We start from the raw sequence: 22,815 nt of genomic DNA on the forward strand, positions 1-22,815 counted from the left end.
ACGGTGTCCCTTTAGAAATTGCCACTTCTTGATGACTTCTTGAAAGGATCCCTACCTCTCTTTGATTACCTCGATGTGATGGCCACTGACGTCAGTGAGAGCAATCCTTAACGTTACACATAATACACGACACCATGTAGTTAAGAATCACTCTGCGTTTATTGTTCATAACAATGGTATATAAGGCATCATTGTCTAGGGAGGGATTGGAATGTCCAGGGAGGGGTAGGCAAAAGTAAATACTTTATTGGTTTAACTTTACTGCATAGGAGGGATAAAACAGGCTACATGGGGGGGATGTAGGATACAGCCTAGTACTTCATCTAGGGGTGGTGATTTCACACAGTTCCCAACAAACTATGGGTGGAACTATATTTATTTTATGCAATGCAAGCTAAATCCAAGGCAAAAGAAAAAGAAACAATATTTACACAATGCACAATGACAGAGGAGATTTAACCCTTCAATCCCCTCTTAGAATCATGATTGTTATACGACATGATTCTTCTGTAGAGCCCCCTTTTTGTTTCTCCAATTTTTTAGATATTGAACATAATCATCGGGTCCCTTACTATCAGAGGAGGTGACAGGACTGGGGGTTATATCATAGTACATCAGGGCCTTATCAATGCCTTTGGAGGTAAGTTTCTTTCCACAGGGAATTACACAATAAACTATAATGCCTAAAAGAATTAAAGTTACAAGTATGAATATGCTTATTTGCACCAGAGCCTGTTTCCAATTTTCAAACCACCCAAAATATTGGCTCCATGGGTTATCAATACCTGAATTTTTCTTGAGTTCTATGGATAAGGTTTCTAACTTGTTTATGGCTAAAGTAACCTTACCATTGGGACCAGTGTTGTCAGGAATATATGTACAACAGCCTTCCACCTTACTAATGTAAACACATGTACCGCCTTTTTCTGCTAGAATCATGTCAAGGGCCATTCTATTTTGAAATGTCATTTGGGAAGTGGCTTCTAGCTGTTCAGCTATACCTTTAAGAGCATCTTTGGTATCATTAACAAATCTTTGTTGATTATAATATATATAATTAATCCAGGCTACGTTTTTATTTACAGTTACTATAGGGAACAATGATTCAAAACCCGCAGCCACCTCATCTCTAGCTTTGAACTCATTTGGAACACCTCTTGGGACCCCTATAGCATCAATGTATACGTGGGGGTCAAAGCTACCTCCTGGGAGTGCTCTTTTCTTTCGATTAGCAGGAGTATTAGAGGGAGGAGTGGGGTCATCGGTGATCATTAGGAGTGGCATTATGACTTTGGCCAGGGCACACTCACCATACCATGGTGTGTCTAATTTAGTTCTAAGCTTCATATCCCCACATATATAATAAATGTCACCTAGTGATCTAGTTTGGTTAACTAAAACAGTTGTTCTTTTATTTGCACAATACCCTGGTGGGAAGGTTATTAAATTTCTACCTGTGGTAGTGTTAGATGTATAACAGGTATAGTTTCCAGGATATATGGTTATGGTGCTTCCTGGGTTGGGATTTTTTGACAATATGGGATATTCCCTTTTCCACATTTCGCACTGACTGTCATTTGTTTTGGTGTCATTAAAAAGGCTGAAAAAACAATTTTCCTGTTCTAGGGGTATATTAAGGGGCACTGTACCTAGGTGGGGCCTAGATTTGCCACAGACATAACAGTTACTTTTATTATGTTTGCTAGCACTATACTTCATCCATTCTAACCAGAAATTGATGTCAGAGAAACCAGTTTCAATAGCTAGGGTGTCTTTAAAGGTAGGATTGTTAACGGCCATCATATCCTTGAAGGTGGTTATATGAGGTTTCAAGAGGTTGGGGCGTGGTTTAGGGGGCTTGAGCTGGGCATACTTTTCATTGTTAAACATATCCTGTAACAAGAATGGTGTAAGGGATGGGTTTAAAAAAAAGGATTCACCTAGGACATAGGTGCCTGCATCAGTAGACTGGGGATGTTTTATGCTTAATATGAATTTACTATCACATCTGTTTTGTCTATGAAGGGTAAGACGGGTAAGCAGGGACTCACCATATTTGTCTTTTCTTGAGAGAGCCTCTTTGGGCTGGTATCCATAACTATGGCCAGAATTCCATCCCACTGATCCCCAATACGCACATTTATTTCCCCAATATTTACTAGTAACACAAATATAGGCTTCAGTGGGGGTATTACGTGTACCATACTGATCACACTGCCAGGCATAATGTTTGTTAAGACAGGGAGCAATGGTACAGAAATCTATTTTATAGGCGGCAACCTCAGTATTGGAGGAGTTATACCAAAATGTGTAGGTGCCGGATTTTTGTGTAATGTCTACTTCAGCTGTAGCTTGGCAAGTGAGGACCATTAGGATTATCAACATAGTCCCCAGGATAGAGGTAGGGGACAGGTTCCTCATCCTCCTCTGTTCTTCTGTCTTCGCTAGGTGGGAGGTCAGGGCTGTCTGCCCCCGTTTGTACCTCGCTGGAATCACTTGCTTCCCTCTCTAGGTCTGGTCTAGGAATCTTTTTCACTCGGGATGCATGGATCCAGGTGGGGCTTTCCTCTGTCAGGACTGCTGTTCTGGTTACTGCTACGACCTCTGTCTCTGGACCGTAGGTAAAGTCTCCTGGGCTCTTGTTCCTGGGGAGCACCTTCACCACGACTCTGTCTCCGACTTTAAAGGGGTGTGTAGGTTCCTGTGGATTCAAAGGGTTTTTACAAACAACCTCATGTTCAATTTCATTCAGTTTTGTTATCAGGGACCTGACATACTCTTCTCTGATAAGTTCTAGATCTCCCTCCTGTATTACTAATGGTTTCTTAGCCCAAGGTGTAGGGAAGGGCCTACCCATTAATATTTCAAAGGGGGAGTAACCCAAAGTCTTTTGTGGTGTCATTCTAATTTCTGCCAAGATAATGGGAAGGACTTGCTTCCATTTGTGGAAGGTGCCTCCTGTGGCCTTCCTAAGCTTGTCTTTGAGGGTCCTATTCATGCGTTCTACGACCCCTGAACTTTGCGGGTGATACGGGATGTGGAACTTCCATTCCACCTGCAGGGCCTTTACCAAGGCCTGTGTAATTTTTGCTGTAAAGGCGGAGCCTTTATCACTATTGATTTGCAATGGGCACCCCCATCTGGGGATGATTTCCTGAGTTAGGATCCTAGCAACTGTCTTTGCATCCTCAGATTTAGTGGGGAATACCTCTGGCCATCGAGAGAACATGTCTACAATGACCAGGGCATATTCCTGTTTACCAGTACCTGGGATATGGGTGAAGTCAATTTGCAGGTGTGTAAAGGGTGTGGTGGGGTATTCAAGATGCTGATGTTTTGCCTTGTCAGGGTTGTTGGGGTTGTTTCGCAGGCAAGTGATGCATCTACTGACATACTGATCTACTAATGACTTGGCATCCGTGACATAGAAATCATTACGTAAGAGTAAGGTAGTTGTTGCCTTACTGTGGTGTCCTATGCCATGGTAGTGGGCAATAAACAAGGGTGCACTGGACTGGGGTATACAAGGTTTCCCCTCTTTGCAGATTAATCCTGTTTTAGGATTCTTCTGCAAAACTGGGTAAGTCCAGTCAGCTAGGTCGGCATTGGAGGCTGAGGCCTGTAACTGGGTGATCAGGTAATGGTTGTCGAGAGCTGGGGGGGTCATGATGGTCATGTGGGCCTGAGTGATGGGCTGTGAGGCTGCATGTTTGGCAGCAGAGTCAGCAAGGGCATTTCCAAGGGAGACTGCATCCTTCCCCCCGGTGTGTGCCCTGCAATGGAGGATTGCAATGTCAGAGGGTAAGGTTATGGCATGCAGAAGGTCAGAGATGAGTTGGGCATGTGATATGCCTTTTCCATCAGCTCCAAGGAAACCACGGCGTTGCCAAATGACCCCATGGTCATGCACGACGCCGTACCCGTATTTGGAGTCAGTGTAGATGGTGACTGGTTTATTCCGGTAAAGGTGACAAGCCCTTGTGAGAGCAATGAGCTCTGCAGCCTGTGCTGACTGGTAAGGAATGGGCTGTGCTTCCAGAATAATGTCAGGGAGAGTGACAATAGCATAACCCGCTTGGTACGTGGTGTCATTGGGTCTGCTACAGGAACCATCTACAAAAATGACATCCGCGTCGGGGACAGGGACAGGGGACATGTCCAGTCTGGGGGATGTTTCTGACTCAATGGAGGCCGAGCAGTCATGGGGTTGAGGAGGGTGGTCTTCAGGACCTTTGAGCCCCAGTAGAGCGTTGAGAATGGGTGCAGGACCTGAAGAGTTGGTGGCATACTTAATGGTGAGGGAGGGGTTGTTCAAAAGGAGAACCTCATATCCACTGAGGCGCTGAGCTGACATGTGTTGTGTGTGTAACCCTTTTAAAATGGTTAGAACATCATGAGTGGTGTGAAGTATTGTTGTGTGGCCTAGGGTGAGTGTGGTGGCCATTTCAGTTACCATTGCACAGGCTGCAAGTGCCCTGAGGCAAGCAGGCATACCTTGCACAGTGACAGGCATTACTTTGGAAAAAAATGCCACTGGGCGCAACTTTCCTCCATGAAACTGTGTGAGCACCCCCGCCATGGTTTTACAATTGTCCCTTGCAAACAAATGAAAAGGTAGTACATAGTTGGGGAGGCCAAGTGCCGGACTTTTCATTAACATACACTTTAAGCTCTCATATGCAGTTAACATTTCCTGTGACCATTGTACAGTGTTAGGTTTGTCTTTCAGTGTGGCTTGTCTCAAGATGTTATCATAATAGGAACAATCAGATATCCACTGTCTGCAGTAATTTACCATACCCAGAAAAGACAGCAGTTCTCTCTGGGTAGTTGGGGTGACCAGGCCCAATACAGACTGAATGCGCTGTGGACTGACTTTCCTTTCCCCCTGAGTGAGCACAAAACCTAAGTAATCCACATGCTTCTTACACCATTGCATTTTTGTTTTGGACACCTTGTGTCCACATTCACAGAGCCAGTTTAACAGTGATATACCATCCTCCCGGCAGGCCTCCTCAGTTTGACTACAGAGCAGCAGATCATCTGCATACTGTAGCAGGACTGAACCATGGTGAGGGTGCCAGGGCCCCAATGTGGCCTGGAGTACAATGCTATACACAACAGGTGCGTCAATGAAGCCCTGGGGTAAACGACACCAGGTGAGTTGCTTGCCCTCAAAAGAAAATGCAAAAAGTAACTGTGTCTGTGCATCCACTGGAATGCTAAAAAATGCATTTTTTAAATCAATTACCGAAAAAAATACAGCATCTGCAGGGATAGCTGAAATGAGTGAGTTAATGTCAGGTACAATGGGTGCTATAGGCACAATGAGTTGGTTAATTGCCCTAAGGTCTTGTACAAACCTTACACTGCCATCTGACTTAGCAACAGGGTTGACTGGTGTGCAGTAAGGTGAGATTACGTGTCTGAGAATGCCTTGTTGGAGAAACTGTTGTATCATTGGTCTAAGACCTTCAACCTTCTCTTGTGACAAGGGGTATTGCTTTTGATAGACAGGTTGTGTGTCAGGTTTCAGGGTTGCTCTATATGGTGTGCAAGGAATGAGGCCAGTGTCATAGGGACCCTCCGACCATAGAGCAGGGTTTACTTTGTCAAAATCAGGTGTAATGTCTGTTGCTTCCCACACCGGTAGGTGTGGGGACTCGACCTCCAGGCCACTGCTAGTGGGTGAAGGGAGAATGGAGATTTCGAGTTTGCTAAGAAGATCCCTTCCCAGAAGATTAATTGGACATTCAGGTATTACAGTGAAATTGTGTTTACCCATATACGTGCCTCCCGTGGTTCTGACACTAAGGGCATCTGTCAGGTAAGCATCTGTGGGTATCCCATTGATTCCCATTGAAGGAGCAGTCTTTTCCAAATGACCATCGTACAGGTCGACACACAAAACACTAGTAGTTGCCCCGCTATCCACCAGGAAAGGGATTGCTCTCTTTCCTATAATCAAGGTTAGTAGCGGTGGGTCCTTCCAGTGTCTGGTGAGCTGGGCAAAGGCTGGGATACCCTCCTCCGGGCCCCGTCAGTGGGAGGGGTCCTGCCAGTCAACTCGGAATCGGACATGATCCTGAAAGGGGTTGTTGTGTGACTGTCGGGGATGATCCCGGGAGGGAGCCGGAGCTTGGGGCTGTCGGTGGTTTTGTGAGGGACAAGGGCAATCCCTTGCCCAGTGATCGTCCCTTCCACAGTTGAAGCAGGAGGTTTGTTTCCTGCTGGCAGAGTCAGGGGGGTGGGGTGGCCTGGCTTGTGGGTTTTGATATCGGGCTGGATTACGGGGTGGGCCAGTGGAGTGCTGCTGGCGTCTATCTCCCCGACCTCTCTGATTTTGGTAATTATGAGTTGGGGCATTCTGCAAGGGTTTTTTAACATCAAAGCATCCTGCAGCTTCCTTTTCATATAAGTGCTTTTCAAATTCCTTAATATTATCAGAGGTCCAGGAAGAAACACCTTGCTTAACGGGGACCATAACAGATGGCAACAAGTTATTTACAAAGGTAGAAATTAGTAAATGGTCTGTATCTACAAGAGTAAGACCTGCATCTTCAGACCAACACTTTTTAAACCTCTTCCAAAACTCAGTGACAGTTTCAGTGGGCTTTTGTTTACATGCTACGGCAATAGGAAGAGAAGCTCGGGTTTTAAAAATCTCTTTCATATGGGTCTCAATTTCCTTCCACATCTCCGTTACACCGTCCCCAGTATTGAGAGGGTAGCGAACGGCATCGTTAAGGGTGGTAGGAGTGTTTATGGTGGGAATCTTTTTCCAATCCCACCCGTTGTAATGGTCTATAACCCCATCTATGATCAGCTTCATATCTTCTTGAGTATAGCTGCGTCCTGTGCAAGCCTTTTTCAAGTAAGCTATGCAGCCGTCAGGTGCAACAGTGGGTTTGGGACAGTTCTTAACAATTCTGTCTAAATCCTCTATTTCAATGGGTTTCTTTAACAACTGATCCCCTACTGTCATGAAGGGCAGGTGGGTGGCGACACCGAGGAAACCAGTGCCGGATCGCGTTGTGGAGGGGGTGAGAGGGTTGTCAGTAGCAATAGTTAAGTCAGCGTTGCGGCGGGAGACGGTTTGTCTGTTAGGAGTAGGGGCACTAGGGGCGGGGGTGGTTACGTCTATGTGGAGGGTACTGTCAGGGGGGGCTATTCCTCCTGAGCCTCCTTCTCCTTCCCCTTCCCCTCCTCCCCCTCCCCTTTGCATCGGAATTCGTGACAAAGCAACTGCAGCTAAAAGATCTGTGTCTTTTAAGGAGGGGTATAGGGGAGTGTAAGGCGGGGGAGAAGAATTTTTCAGAAACTTGTTGCTTCTAAATTCCTCAGCTTTATGCAGTCTGGAAGTTACAGATTTTATTCTACGCTGTTTCTGCTTGATATTCTTGTCATACCAATGAGGTGCTATCGTGAGCCATTGCTCTCCTCCAGCACGCATATATGTCATGTCCCATTGTGGGTCATGATCATACCATGGCCAGGCTTCCTTATCTTCCAGACAAAGACCTTTGACCATGTCCATATAAAAGGGATAATTAATACCGTCACGGGGGAATGGACTGGGGCTGCCAACTTTCTCTGTCCATCCTGCTAAGTTATCCACCCAAGGGTTAACTAAATAATAATCTGTGGTGGAGTTACGGGCAACATACTCTTTACATGTCTCCCCTGGTAAAGGTGGAGGATAAATGACTGTCTTACTCTGACCCCCTCCCATAGTAAAGAATACAATCTACACCAGCTTTCTACGCAATTTCTACAACAACTTATAACAACTGTCTATGCAATATCACAACAAAAATGCAGTTTACAAAAAAAACATTCTATGCAATTTCACAACAAAAATACGTTCTATGCAATTTCACAACAAAAAATGCAATTTAAAAACTTTCTATGCATGCATTAGCTAACACCAGTTAATTAGTCATTGACAATATCACAATATTATCTGTATAATGAGAACATGAAATCTTTTGACGGGTACGCTTACCTTCGTACAAGATGTCAGAAAAAATACAGCGTTTTAAACAGGAAGCAAGAAAAGAGTTTTGAGTAAAGATATCTGGCAGACGAAAACTTACCAGCCGTCTGAACCAAATATAAGAACTTATCTCACTACAACATACAAGAATATATATATAGACGATCAGATCGAGGTATAGTCTACGTTACGTATAGACCCCAGGTCTATTTTTTTTTTTTTTTTTTTTTTAAGTATCCCAGATACTAACGTCTTTGGAGAATTGCGCTTTTCTCAGACGTATCTTTAAGTCCCAGACATTAAAGATTCTATGGTATCCCTGATACCTGTTTTATGTTTTTTTTTTTACATAAAACTTCGTAATATTAAGTCCCGGACTTAAATATTACCTTGGCACGTGTTCCCGGAACACTGACACGGATTCAGCTTCAGTGTATGACCGCAATCCTGTATGGCAAAGATAGACAATAAATTCTCTATTTTTTACCATTCAGGGACGATCACTGAATTCCGGACATAGAGCCCCCAGCTGAAAGGATCCCTACCTCTCTTTGATTACCTCGATGTGATGGCCACTGACGTCAGTGAGAGCAATCCTTAACGTTACACATAATACACGACACCATGTAGTTAAGAATCACTCTGCGTTTATTGTTCATAACAATGGTATATAAGGCATCATTGTCTAGGGAGGGATTGGAATGTCCAGGGAGGGGTAGGCAAAAGTAAATACTTTATTGGTTTAACTTTACTGCATAGGAGGGATAAAACAGGCTACATGGGGGGGATGTAGGATACAGCCTAGTACTTCATCTAGGGGTGGTGATTTCACACAGTTCCCAACAAACTATGGGTGGAACTATATTTATTTTATGCAATGCAAGCTAAATCCAAGGCAAAAGAAAAAGAAACAATATTTACACAATGCACAATGACAGAGGAGATTTAACCCTTCACTTCTGATGTCTGATATTTTACAGCAGAATTCTATTCTTCATTAAAACACACATTTCTTTCTGACCTAAAGAACATTACTGATATAGTCTGATCCGGTATCCGTTTGGAAGGTCGACCACTATTGGTCGACATTGACATGGTCGACATGGATATATAGTCGACACATGAAAAGGTCGAGATGGCTTTTAAAAAAATTTTTTTTAACTTTTTCATACTTTACCATCCACGTGGATTGCGATCGGGAAAGATAACATTGCGAGCGAAGCGAGCCATACAAGGGGACGCGGTACACTAATTGGGGTTTAAAAAGAATAAATAATAATAATCCATGTCGATCTTTTCATATGTCGACACACGACCATTTTCATGTGTCGACTATTAGTACACGGCGACTGTCTGTGTCGACCAATAGTGGTCGACCTAATGAATGTCGACCTTAACATGGTCGACCATTCATACCAGAACCGTCTGATCCATATATGCAGTTGTTTATTACCTTTATTTGTCCATTTGGGTTGGGTCCAGGATTCCGGCGATCAGAATACCCACCCCAGACTCCCGACCGCCAGAATGCCTTGCGGGCTCGCTGCGCTCGCCACAGGTTCTATTCCCACTCCATAGGTGTCGTGTAGCTGTGGCAGCGCTGCCGGAATTCTGGCGGTCGGGATCCCGGCATCGGTATTCTGACCAACAAGATCCCGATCGCCGGTATCTTGACTACATTCCGTCCATTTAGTGTCCTGGACATAGGAGTGACCCCTCTATTCTGACTATATGCTTTACATATATTCACGTTACTTGCATATGTGTGCTTAGATATAGTGCACGTCTAGAAGTGCGTGTTTAAATGTACCAGCCGTCTGTATTTAGATGTAGTGTACAGATGGCGCCCTCCTTGTCTATGTCTTTCATAGGATTAATTGAGCCAGGGCAGTCAGACTTAATCCCCTGCTGTAATGACTTAATCCCCTGATGTATTGTATTGCAGCTGAGAACAATAAATGAAAGGCTTATGCTAATAAGACTTGGTGCACCTAGGTGCAGCAGGGAAGCCTAGATGAGCGTGGTTCCATCTGTACGTCTAGAGTTGTGTCTGGATGACTGGGACTGGGGTCAGGTTGAGTATCTACAGTTGATGGAAGAACTGAGATAAGACCGAATTGCAAAGTACCTTCTTCATGATCTGCTAATGGCTGGCCTATGCCAGAGAGCTCCTCAGCCGTTTCCTTTTCTTCTCAGCCAAATCCGATCGAGTCCTGTTTTGTGTTTGCATTCATATAACTTGAGTCAGGGACACAAACTTTGCAGCAATGCAGGATTAAATAGAAGAAAGTGACAATTTATTGGCTATTAACAGAATGGATTTCATTTGTGTGCTGTTTCTAAAGTAGAATATGATGTATAAATGAATACTTGCTAATTTTTAATTTCTCCTCTCTGGCACATCATGAATGGGAGGTTTTGGAGGCAGGTGCCATGATGTGTTACATTGAGCTGGGGAGGAAGTTATATGACAACACGATTCACCGCAAATATAATCAAGTCCTCAAACCTCCCAGGGGATGGTTAAATCTCTCTGGGGAGGTTGATCTACTCTACAGAAAGTCCTTAAGACCTCCCTGAAATTGGGGAGTCTCCTCTGTAAAAGAGGCGTCAGTATTTAGAAGTAATGTATATGAAAGACTGCAGTATATCTCAAATAACTCCTAATTATATGCAGATGCTCCGCATAAAATATAGGCTTTATTTTTCAATTGTTGGTGCACACAGAAATGCAGTGGGCCGGGTTACAAATCCTGCAGCCAATCGGAGCATTAGAATAACAGCAGCACATATGATTTAAGATCGGTTAATTCCTGTGAGTCCACTTGAATTAAATTTTGAAGTGGGCGAGTCTATAGCCTGAGCATTTTATTCAACCCAATAACTGTGATCCAAGACAGGCAGCCCCTCAAACCAGTGCTAGAGGACCACCTCTACACCTATATGGAAGAAGGTTCATAAATCCAACTTATTTACTCTAGATATCTGCAGGCTTATGTAATAGGCTGCGAGCTGCAGGCTGTGCGGGGATTCTGGCGAGTCTGCAAGAATTTTTGAAAGTGGCAATCATTTACAAACAAGACCAACCTAGTTTTGTCTTGTAAATAATTGCCACTTTTAAAATAGGGGCAGACTTGCTGAAATTCTCGCACAGCCTGCAGCTTGCAGACTATTACATAAAGCCCTGGTGTCCATAAAAAGCCTCACTACCTACAGATTGCTGCACAGTCCAAACCCAATAGAATGAGCTGCACTTGAGTTCAAAATTTGTGCAAACAAAGATGGGTGGGTGGTGTGTTTGGGGTGTGATCCTCTCTCATTTGTTTGGCTAACCATCGTCCCTTTATTTATTTTTATTTATGATCATTTGCTATCCTTTCAGCTTAAGAAACTCACCACCACAGGGGTCATCTGCCCAACTCTGAAAAGCTGCGTCGCTTGCGGAGGATGGACAAGGCGAAGAATCACATGACTGAGAGGATATTGACCCTTGCCCTGGAGTTGGTGTACCTGCTTATTGAAGAGGTGAGGGATTATGTGTCTCGCAGAGCAACATCTACTGCAGACTTCCTTATCTCACAAGCACAAAAAAATAAAAAATATATATATATTTTTTCATTATTGCTGGTACACAAGTGGTGCGTACACATCATTTAAAATATTTAGATCCCTGTGATCTAGGCACTATGTGAAAACATTGCCCTAACAAGGATGAAATCCGTTTACCAGTAGCTACTGGAACATGATGACCATCGATGGTCAGCATCCACATATAACTTGCTGCCAATAGGGATGGCCATCAATGACACATAAACCATTGATGGTTCACACCACTCGATGGCCACTGCTGACAGGTGCTGGTCGGACCACGGACCAGTCAAAAACAGGGGCGTGGCTTAGCAGGCAGCCAAGGGGAGGGGCTAAGCTCTGTGCTCATAGGGGTGGTGGTGGTGGTGGTGGTGGTGGGGGGGGGGTTGTATTCAGTTCCACTCAGCTATCGATAGCAGAGAACCATTGGCACATCTACCATTGATGGCAAAATCATTGACCATTCCTAGTTAACATCGTTTGACAACTATCGATGGTCAATGGGCATCCCTAGCTGCTAATGGTTTATGGTTTAATCATCGATAATGGAGGTTTCATGGTGATAAGTTTGTATCAAGTATTTTAAAGCGTTAGCAAGTGGAGATAGTCCATAGCATCCAATTATCTTGTAGCTAGCGTTTAAATACATTCTATAAAATGATAGGTGGAAACTGATTGGTGGCTATGGGAAACTTCTCCACTCTAGGAGCTTGATACTCTTCCCCTATAACACTAAGGCTGGGTACACATCAGAACGATGTGTATTCTAGCTGATGGCACAGCCAGTGTACCAATAAATCGCGCAACCGCGCACACTGTATGATCGCGCGATATAGCAGTACATCCCGCATTCACCTGCATGACATCGTCACCATTCACTGACGGCAGCTGGGAATCATGGAAGTTGTTGTGCAACCTCATCTAGTTTTCAATACAGGTTGAGTATCCCTTATCCAAAATGCTTGGGGCCAAAACTACACTGCTCAAAAAAATAAAGGGAACACTAAAATAACACATCCTAGATCTGAATGAATAAAATATTCTTGTTAAATACTTTGTTCTTTACATAGTTGAATGTGCTGACAACAAAATCACACAAAAATTATCAATGGAAATCAAATTTATTAACCCATGGAGGTCTGGATTTGGAGTCACCCTCAAAATTAAAGTGGAAAAACACACTACAGGCTGATCCAACTTTGATGTAATGTCCGTAAAACAAGTCAAAATGAGGCTCAGTAGTGTGTGTGGCCTCCACGTGCCTGTATAACCTCCCTACAATGCCTGGGCATGCTCCTGATGAGGTGGCGGATGGTCTCCTGAGGGATCTCCTCCCAGACCTGGACTAAAGCATCCGCCAACTCCTGGACAGTCTGTGGTGCAATGGATGGAGCGAGACATGATGTCCCAGATGTGCTCAGTTGGATTCAGGTCTGGGGAACGGGCGGGCCAGTCCATAGCATCAATGCCTTCATCTTGCAGGAACTGCTGACACACTGCAACCACATGAGGTCTAGCATTGTCTTGCATTAGGAGGAATCCAGGGCCAACCGCACCAGCATATGGTCTCACAAGGGGTCTGAGGATCTCATCTCGGTACCTAATGGCAGTCAGGCTACCTCTGGCGAGCACATGGAGGGCTGTGCGGCCCCCCAAAGAAATGCCACCCCACACCATTACTGACCCACAGCCAAACCGGTCATTCTGGAGGATGTTGCAGGCAGCAGAACATTCTCATTCGCGTCTCCAGACTCTGTCACGTCTGTCACATGTGCTCAGTGAGAACCTGCTTTCATCTGTGAAGAGCACAGGGCGCCAGTGGCGAATTTGCCAATTTGCCAATCTTGGTGTTCTCTGTCAAATGCCAAACGTCCTGCACGGTGTTGGGCTGTAAGCACAACCCCCACCTGTGGACGTCGGGCCCTCATACCACCCTCATGGAGTCTGTTTCTGATCGTTTGAGTAGACGCATGCACATTTGTGGCTTGCTGGAGGTCATTTTGCAGGGCTCTGGCAGTGCTCCTCCTGTTCCTCCTTGCACAAAGGCGGAGGTAGCGGTCCTGCTGCTGGGTTGTTGCCCTCCTACGGCCTCCTCCACGTCTCCTGGTGTACTGGCCTGTCTCCTGGTAGCGCCTCCATGCTCTAGACACTACGTTGATAGACACAGCAAACCTCTTGCCACAGCTCGCATTGATGGGCCATCCTGGATGAGCTGCACTACCTGAGCCACTTGTGGGGGTTGTAGGGAGGTCATACAGGCACGTGGAGGCCACACACACTACTGAGCCTCATTTTGACTTGTTTTACGGACATTACATCAAAGTTGGATCAGCCTGTAGTGTGTTTTTCCACTTTAATTTTGAGGGCGACTCCAAATCCAGACCTCCGTGGGTTAATAAATTTGATTTCCATTGATAATTTTTGTGTGATTTTGTTGTCAGCACATTCAACTATGTAAAGAACAAAGTATTTAATATGAATATTTCATTCATTCAGATCTAGGATGTGTTATTTTAGTGTTCCCTTTATTTTTTTGAGCAGTGTATTTTGGATATCGGATTTTTCAGTATTTTGGAATAATTGCATACCATAATGATATATCATGGTGATGGGACCCAAGTCTAAGCACAGAATGCATTTATGTTTCATATACACCTTATACACACAGCCTGAAGGTCATTTTAGCCAATATTTTTAATAACTTTGTGCATTAAACAAAGTGTGTGTACATTGAGCCATCAGAAAACAAAGGTTTCTCTTACGTCCTAGAGGATGCTGGGGACTCCGTAAGGACCATTGGGTATAGACGGGCTCCGCAGGAGACATGGGCACTACAAAGAACTTTAGAATGGGTATGCACTGGCTCCTCCCTATATGCCCCTCCTCCAGACCTCAGTTAGATCCTGTGCCCAGAGGAGACTGGGTGCATTACAATGGAGCTCTCCTGAGTTTCTCTGAAAAAATAATTTTGTTAGGTTTTTTTATTTTCAGGGAGCACTGCTGGCAACAGGCTCCCTGCATCGTGGGACTGAGGAGAGAGAAGCAGACCTACTTAAATGATAGGCTCTGCTTCTTAGGCTACTGGACACCATTAGCTCGGAACGCAGGTCTCCCCTCGCCGTTCGTCCTGGAGCCGCGCCGCCATCCTCCTCACAGAGCCGCAAGATAGAAGCCGGGTGAGTATAAGAAGAAAGAAGACTTCAAAGGCGGCAGAAGACTTCAGATCTTCTCTGAGGTAATGCGCAGCAGTAACACTGCGCGCCATTGCTCCCACACACAACACACACGGCAGGCACTGATGGGTGCAGGGAGCAGGGGGGGCGCCCTGGGCAGCAATTTTAAACTTCTAGGACTGGCTAAAATGAATATATAGGCTCCGTGGGCTGTATATAGTAAATCCCCCGCCAGTATTTAAAGAAATTGAGTGGGACCGAAGCCCGCCGCTGAGGGGGCGGAGCTTGATCCCTCAGCACTAACCACTCCATTTTCTCCACAGACACTGCAGAGAAGCTGGCTCCCCGGACTCTCCCCTGCTGAACACGGTGACACAGGGCAGAAAAGAGGGGGGGGGGGGGGCACTTACTTGTAAGGCGCAGTGGGTGTATTATATGCACATAATTATGTAAAAGCGCTATTCATCTGGGAATTGGTTTTTCCAGTGTCAGTTTGCGCTGGGTGTGTGCTGGCATACTCTCTCTCTGTCTCTCCAAAGGGCCTTATTGGGGATCTGTCTCCATATAAATATCGCTGTGTGTGTGGGGGTGTCGGTACGAGTGTGTCAGCATGTCTGAAGCGGAAGGCTCTTCTAAGGAGGAGGTCGAGCAGATGATTGTGGTGTCTCCGTCGGCAACGCCGACACCTGATTGGTTGGACATGTGGAATGTTTTAAATGCAAATGTGACATTATTACATAAGAGGATGGACAAAGCAGAGTCCAGGGAAAAAGCAGGGAGTCAATCCATGGCTTTGACTGTGTCACAGGGCCCTTCAGGGTCTCAAAAACGTCCCCTTTCCCAAATGGCAGACACTGATACCGACACGGATTCTGACTCCAGTGTCGACTACAATGATGCAAGGTTACACCCAAGGGTGGCAAAAAGTATTCATTATATGATTATTGCAATAAAAGATGTTTTGCATATCACAGATGACCCCTCTGTCCCTGACACGAGGGTACACATGTTTAAGGAAAAGAAACCTGAGGTGACATTTCCCCCATCTCATGAGCTGAACGCGTTATTTGAAAAAGCTTGGGAAACTCCAGACAAAAAACTGCAGATCCCCAAAAGAATTCTTATGGCGTATCCTTTCCCGGCACAGGACAGGGTACGGTGGGAATCCTCACCCAGGGTAGACAAGGCTTTGATGCGCTTATCCAAGAAGGTGGCGCTACCGTCTCCACATACGGGTGCTTTGCTCAGACCGGCAATAGCATCGGCTTGGATTTGTAGCGCGGTAGCAGCTTGGACAGATACCTTGTCAGCTGATATGGATACCCTAGTTAGGGATACCATTTTGTTGATCTTAGGCCACATCAAAGACGCAGTCTTATATATGAGGGACGCTAAGAGAGACGTTGGCCTACTAGTTTCAAGGGCCAACGCCATGGCGATTTCTGCTAGGCAAGCACTGTGGACCCGCCAGTGGACGGGTGATGCCGACTCAAAAAGGCATATGGAAGTTTTACCTTACAAGGGTGAGGTTTTATTTGGGGAAGGTCTCGCGGACCTCGTTTCCACAGCTACTGCGGGTAAATCTACTTTTTTGCCTTATAATCCCCCACAGCAAAAGAAAACGCCACAGTATCAGATGCAGTCCTTTCGGTCGCATAAGTCCAGAAGAGGTCGGGGCTCTTCCTTCCTCGCCAGAGGTAAGGGTAAAGGAAAAAGAATGCCTGCTACGGCCAGTTCCCAGGAACAGAAGTCCTCCCCGGCTTCTACTAAATCCACCGCATGACGCTGGGGCTCCACTGGGAGAGTCCGCTCCAGTGGGGGCACGTCTTCGACTCTTCAGCCACGTCTGGATTCAGTCGGACGTGGATCCTTGGGTGATGGAAATTGTATCCCAAGGCTACAAGCTGGAATTCGAAGACGTGCCTCCCCGCCGATTCTTCAAATCAGCTTTACCAACGTCTCCCCCAGAGAGGGAGATAGTTTTAGCTGCAATTCAAAAGCTGTGTCTACAGCAAGTGATTATCAAGGTTCCCTTAATACAACAGGGAGAAGGGTACTATTCAACCCTATTTGTGGTCCCGAAACCGGATGGCTCGGTCAGACCCATTCTAAACTTAAATTCACTGAACCTGTACTTAAAAAGGTTCAAGTTCAAGATAGAATCGCTAAGGGCAGTGATCTCCAGCCTGGAAGGGGGGGATCTTATGGTGTCACTAGACATAAAGGATGCATACCTTCATGTCCCCATTTATCCTCCTCATCAGGCGTACCTGAGATTCGCTGTACAGGACTGTCATTACCAATTTCAGACGTTGCCGTTTGGGCTTTCCATGGCCCCGAGGGTTTTCACCAAGGTAATGGCGGAAATAATGGTACTCCTGCGAAGGCAAGGAGTCACAATTATCCCGTACTTGGATGATCTCCTGATAAAAGCGAGATCAAAGTTGCAGAAAAGCGCGTCGCTCTCCCTGAGAGTGCTGCAGCGACATGGCTGGATCCTAAATCTACCAAAGTCACAGTTGGTTCCAACAACTCGGCTGTCTTTCTTAGGCATGATTTTGGACACAGAACAAAAGAGGGTTTTTCTCCCGATGGAAAAAGCCCAGGAACTCCAGAACATGGTCAGAGACCTGTTAAAACCAAAAAGAGTGTCAGTACATCAATGCACTCGAGTACTGGGGAAAATGGTGGCGACCTACGAGGCCATCCCCTTCGGCAGGTTTCATGCGAGGACTTTTCAGTGGGACCTTCTGGACAAGTGGTCCGGGTCCCACCTTCAAATACATCAGAAAATAACCCTATCCCCCAGGGCAAGGGTGTCTCTCCTGTGGTGGCTGCAGAATGCTCACCTTCTAGAAGGTCGCAGGTTTGGCATTCAGGACTGGGTTCTGGTGACCACGGACGCAAGCCTCCGAGGATGGGGAGCAGTCACACAAGGCAGGAATTTTCAGGGACTGTGGTCAAGCCAGGAGGTTTGTCTACACATCAACATACTGGAATTAAGGGCCATATACAACGGCCTACGACAAGCGGAGAATCTTCTTCGCGACATACCGGTTCTGATTCAATCAGACAACGTCACATCCGTGGCTCATGTAAACCGCCAAGGCGGGACAAGGAGCAGAGTGGTAATGACGGAAGCCACCAGGATTCTGCGCTGGGCAGAAAATCACGTAAGCGCTCTGTCAGCGGTATTCATTCCGGGAGTGGACAACTGGGAAGCAGACTTCCTCAGCAGACACGATCTCCATCCAGGAGAGTGGGGTCTTCATCAAGAAGTCTTTGCAGAAATAACAAGTCTTTGGAGACTTCCTCAAATAGACATGATGGCATCACGCCTCAACAAGAAGCTTCAAAGGTATTGTGCCAGGTCAAGGGACCCTCAGGCAGTAGCGGTGGACACCATGGGTGTTTCAGTCGGTATATGTGTTCCCTCCTCTTCCTCTCATCTCAAAAATATGGAGAATCATAAGACGAAAAAGAGTACGGACAATACTCATTGTTCCAGATTGGCCTGGAAGGGTCTGGTTTTCAGATCTTCAGGAGATGCTCACAGGAGATCCGTGGCCTCTTCCTCTCAGGGAGGACCTGTTGCAGCAGGGACCCTGCGTGTTCCAAGATTTACCGCGGTTACGTTTGACGGCATGGCGGTTGAACACCGAATCCTAGCGGGGAAGGGTATTCCGGAAGAAGTCATCCCTACTCTGATAAAGGCTAGGAAGGAAGTGACGGCGAAACATTATCACCGTATCTGGAGGAAGTATGTATCTTGGTGTGAAGCCAAGAATGCTCCTACGGAAGATTTTCACTTGGGCCATTTTCTCCACTTTCTACAGACAGGAGTGGATATGGGCCTAAAGCTAGGCTCAATTAAGGTACAGATTTCGGCCCTATCTATATTCTTCCAGAAGGAATTGGCCTCTCTCCCAGTAGTCCAAACTTTTGTAAAGGGAGTGCTACACATCCAGCCTCCTTTTGTGGCACCATGGGACCTTAACGTAGTGTTACAGTTCCTAAAATCTCACTGGTTTGAACCTCTTCAAACAGTTGAATTAAAGTTTCTCACTGGGAAGGTGGTCATGTTGTTGGCCTTGGCATCTACAAGGCGGGTGTCCGAATTGGCGGCCTTATCTCATAAGAGCCCCTATCTCATTTTCCATGAGGATAGAGCAGAGTTGAGGACTCGTCCTCAATTTTTGCCTAAGGTGGTGTCATCGTTTCATATGAACCAACCTATTGTGGTGCCTGTGGCTACGGGAGACTTGGAGGATTCCAAATCTCTTGATGTAGTCAGGGCCTTAAAAATTTACGTAGCCAGGACGGCTCGGGTTAGGAAAACAGAGGCACTGTTTGTCCTGTATGCAGCCAACAAGGTTGGCACTCCTGCTTCTAAGCAGACTATTGCTCGCTGGATCTGTAACACGATTCAGCAGGCTCATTCTACGGCTGGATTGCCGTTACCAAATTCAGTAAAGGCCCATTCCACTAGGAAGGTGGGCTCTTCTTGGGCGGCTGCCCGAGGCGTCTCGGCCTTACTGCTTTGCCGAGCAGCTACTTGGTCGGGTTCAAACAGTTTTGCAAAATTCTACAAGTTTGATACCCTGGCTGAGGAGGACCTCACGTTTGGTCAATCGGTGCTGCAGACTCATCCGCACTCTCCCGCCCGGTTTGGAGCTTTGGTATAATCCCCATGGTCTTGATGTCGTCCCCAGCATCCTCTAGGACGTAAGAGAAAATAAGATTTTAAACCTACCGGTAAATCTTTTTCTCCTAGTCCGTAGAGGATGCTGGGCGCCCGTCCCAAGTGCGGACTATTTCTGCAAGGCTTGTATATAGTTATTGCTTACATAAGGGTTATGTTACAGTTAAGATCAGTCGTTGGCTGATACTGTTTTGTTCATACTGTTAACTGGTTCGTATATTCCAGGTTATATGGTGTGGATGGTGTGGGCTGGTATGAATCTTGCCCTTGGATTAACAAAAATCCTTTCCTCGTACTGTCCGTCTCCTCTGGGCACAGTTTCTCTAACTGAGGTCTGGAGGAGGGGCATAGAGGGAGGAGCCAGTGCACACCCATTCTAAAGTTCTTTGTAGTGCCCATGTCTCCTGCGGAGCCCGTCTATACCCCATGGTCCTTACGGAGTCCCCAGCATTCTCTACGGACTAGGAGAAAAAGATTTACCGGTAGGTTTAAAATCTTATTTTGACTATCTCAGTCTCACTCAAAAAATTCTGTATTTCGAAATATATCGGAATATTTGGATATGGGAGACTCAACCTGTATTTGTTTCCCGCCTCATCACTTTATGTAGGATTTTGTTATAGTGAAGAAGTCCGGTGAACATGTGGTGTACAGCAGCAGTAGCCAGAGCCCCATCACGGAGCCTCCGACAGATTCACTGACACAGGAGAGAGACAATGAGCAGAAGATCCTGGATCTCACCAACAAGATCATTCAGCTGCTGACTGGAGAGGTGACTGCTGGGAACGGGGCATTATACAGTAACACCAGGGGAGGTGTCTGGGTGATGACTGGAGAGGTGACTGCTGGGAATGGGACATTATACAGTAACACCAGGGGAGGTGTCTGGGTGATGACTGGAGAGGTGACTGCTGGGAATGGGACATTATACAGTAACACCAGGGGAGGTGTCTGGGTGATGACTGGAGAGGTGACTGCTGGGAATGGGGCGTTATACAGTAACACCAGGGGAGGTGTCTGGGTGATGACTGGAGAGGTGACTGCTGGGAATGGGACATTATACAGTAACACCAGGGGAGGTGTCTGGGTGATGACTGGAGAGGTGACTGCTGGGAATGGGGCGTTATACAGTAACACCAGGGGAGGTGTCTGGGTGATGACTGGAGAGGTGACTGCTGGGAATGGGACATTATACAGTAACACCAGGGGAGGTGTCTGGGTGATGACTGGAGAGGTGACTGCTGGGAATGGGGCATTATACAGTAACACCAGGGAGGTGTCTGGGTGATGACTGGAGAGGTGACTGCTGGGAATGGGACATTATACAGTTACACCAGGGGAGGTGTCTGGGTGATGACTGGAGAGGTGACTGCTGGGAATGGGGCATTATACAGTAACACCAGGGGAGGTGTCTGGGTGATGACTGGAGAGGTGACTGCTGGGAATGGGACATTATACAGTAACACCAGGGGAGGTGTCTGGGTGATGACTGGAGAGGTGACTGCTGGGAATGGGACATTATACAGTAACACCAGGGGAGGTGTCTGGGTGATGACTGGAGAGGTGACTGCTGGGAATGGGGCATTATACAGTAACACCAGGGGAGGTGTCTGGGTGATGACTGGAGAGGTGACTGCTGGGAATGGGGCATTATACAGTAACACCAGGGGAGGTGTCTGGGCGATGACTGGAGAGGTGACTGCTGGGAATGGGGCATTATACAGTAACACCAGGGGAGGTGTCTGGGTGATGACTGGAGAGGTGACTGCTGGGAATGGGACATTATACAGTAACACCAGGGGAGGTGTCTGGGTGATGACTGGAGAGGTGACTGCTGGGAATGGGGCATTATACAGTAACACCAGGGAAGGTGTCTGGGTGATGACTGGAGAGGTGACTGCTGGGAATGGGACATTATACAGTAACACCAGGGGAGGTGTCTGGGTGATGACTGGAGAGGTGACTGCTGGGAATGGGACATTATACAGTAACACCAGGGGAGGTGTCTGGGCGATGACTGGAGAGGTGACTGCTGGGAATGGGGCATTATACAGTAACACCAGGGGAGGTGTCTGGGCGATGACTGGAGAGGTGACTGCTGGGAATGGGGCATTATACAGTAACACCAGGGGAGGTGTCTGGGTGATGACTGGAGAGGTGACTGCTGGGAATGGGGCATTATACAGTAACACCAGGGGAGGTGTCTGGGTGATGACTGGAGAGGTGACTGCTGGGAATGGGGTATTATACAGTAACACCAGGGGAGGTGTCTGGGTGATGACTGGAGAGGTGACTGCTGGGAATGGGGCATTATACAGTAACACCAGGGGAGGTGTCTGGGTGATGACTGGAGAGGTGACTGCTGGGAATGGGGCATTATACAGTAACACCAGGGGAGGTGTCTGGGTGATGACTGAAGAGGTGACTGCTGGGAATGGGACATTATACAGTAACACCAGGGGAGGTGTCTGGGTGATGACTGGAGAGGTGACTGCTGGGAATGGGGCATTATACAGTAACACCAGGGGAGGTGTCTGGGTGATGACTGAAGAGGTGACTGCTGGGAATGGGACATTATACAGTAACACCAGGGGAGGTGTCTGGGTGATGACTGGAGAGGTGACTGCTGGGAATGGGACATTATACAGTAACACCAGGGGAGGTGTCTGGGTGATGACTGGAGAGGTGACTGCTGGGAATGGGACATTATACAGTAACACCAGGGGAGGTGTCTGGGTGATGACTGTGTCATTGTGTGTGTCAGGTTCCTGTTAGGTGTGAGGGTGTCAATCTCATCCTTTTCTGCAGGAGTGCGAGTATTTACAATCAAATAAAGATTTTGGAGAACTACACAAGGATCATAAAAAGCAAGAAATGGGGGATAGTCACCAGCTCAATTCACAGGGTAAGAGGAGGTTTCAATGGTATGCTTTTCCACCTGTGATCAGCAAAGGTTAACGAGATGTCTCCCTCTTATACCCCTTTTCCACCAAAGTCCTGGGTCAATGCAGCCTTCAGGTTATATGACCCTCCCACATTGCTACATAATTGCCCTGACAGTCACACACTTGATCATAACTGGCATCTACAGATGACGTATCCTAGCAGGCTCTCATAAAGCTGACAATGTAGCCATGTAAGTTACTGTGACATCAGCAAATCTTTCATTTGTGCGTGATTCCACAGCGCAGGTCTGCAAAGCTGCCCCTCATACTCCGCCTGCTCCGTTATAGAAACTCCTCCCACCTTACACGGCCACCTGCTTCTGCAGAGAGAAAATTGTGCGTTGTGGACATATAAAAGCAATAGTACATTGGTTAGCTCACCTTTATCATTTAGCTCTGTATATACACCGC

The 22,815-nt window shown here is 46.5% G+C and overlaps 1 protein-coding gene across 3 annotated transcripts in view; it reads left to right on the forward strand.

The window, feature by feature from the left end:
- The window catches only part of LOC135054907 (oocyte zinc finger protein XlCOF6-like), a 28,816-nt gene that overhangs the window by 2,101 nt on the left and 3,900 nt on the right, over window positions 1-22,815 (forward strand). For 2 of the 3 annotated variants that reach the window (XM_063958371.1, XM_063958370.1), the window contains exons 2-4: window positions 11,379-11,521; window positions 20,070-20,231; window positions 22,268-22,364. In XM_063958371.1, the coding sequence (XP_063814441.1) occupies window positions 11,444-11,521; window positions 20,070-20,231; window positions 22,268-22,364 (337 nt within the window). In that variant the 5' untranslated portion in view covers window positions 11,379-11,443. Of the gene's footprint in view, window positions 1-11,378; window positions 11,522-20,069; window positions 20,232-22,267; window positions 22,365-22,815 lie in introns of those variants that run through there. The other variant, XM_063958372.1, reaches the window with a different exon arrangement.

The sequence above is a fragment of the Pseudophryne corroboree genome, chromosome 3, assembly GCF_028390025.1.
Source record: "Pseudophryne corroboree isolate aPseCor3 chromosome 3, aPseCor3.hap2, whole genome shotgun sequence".
NCBI classification, from domain to species: Eukaryota; Metazoa; Chordata; class Amphibia; order Anura; family Myobatrachidae; genus Pseudophryne; species Pseudophryne corroboree.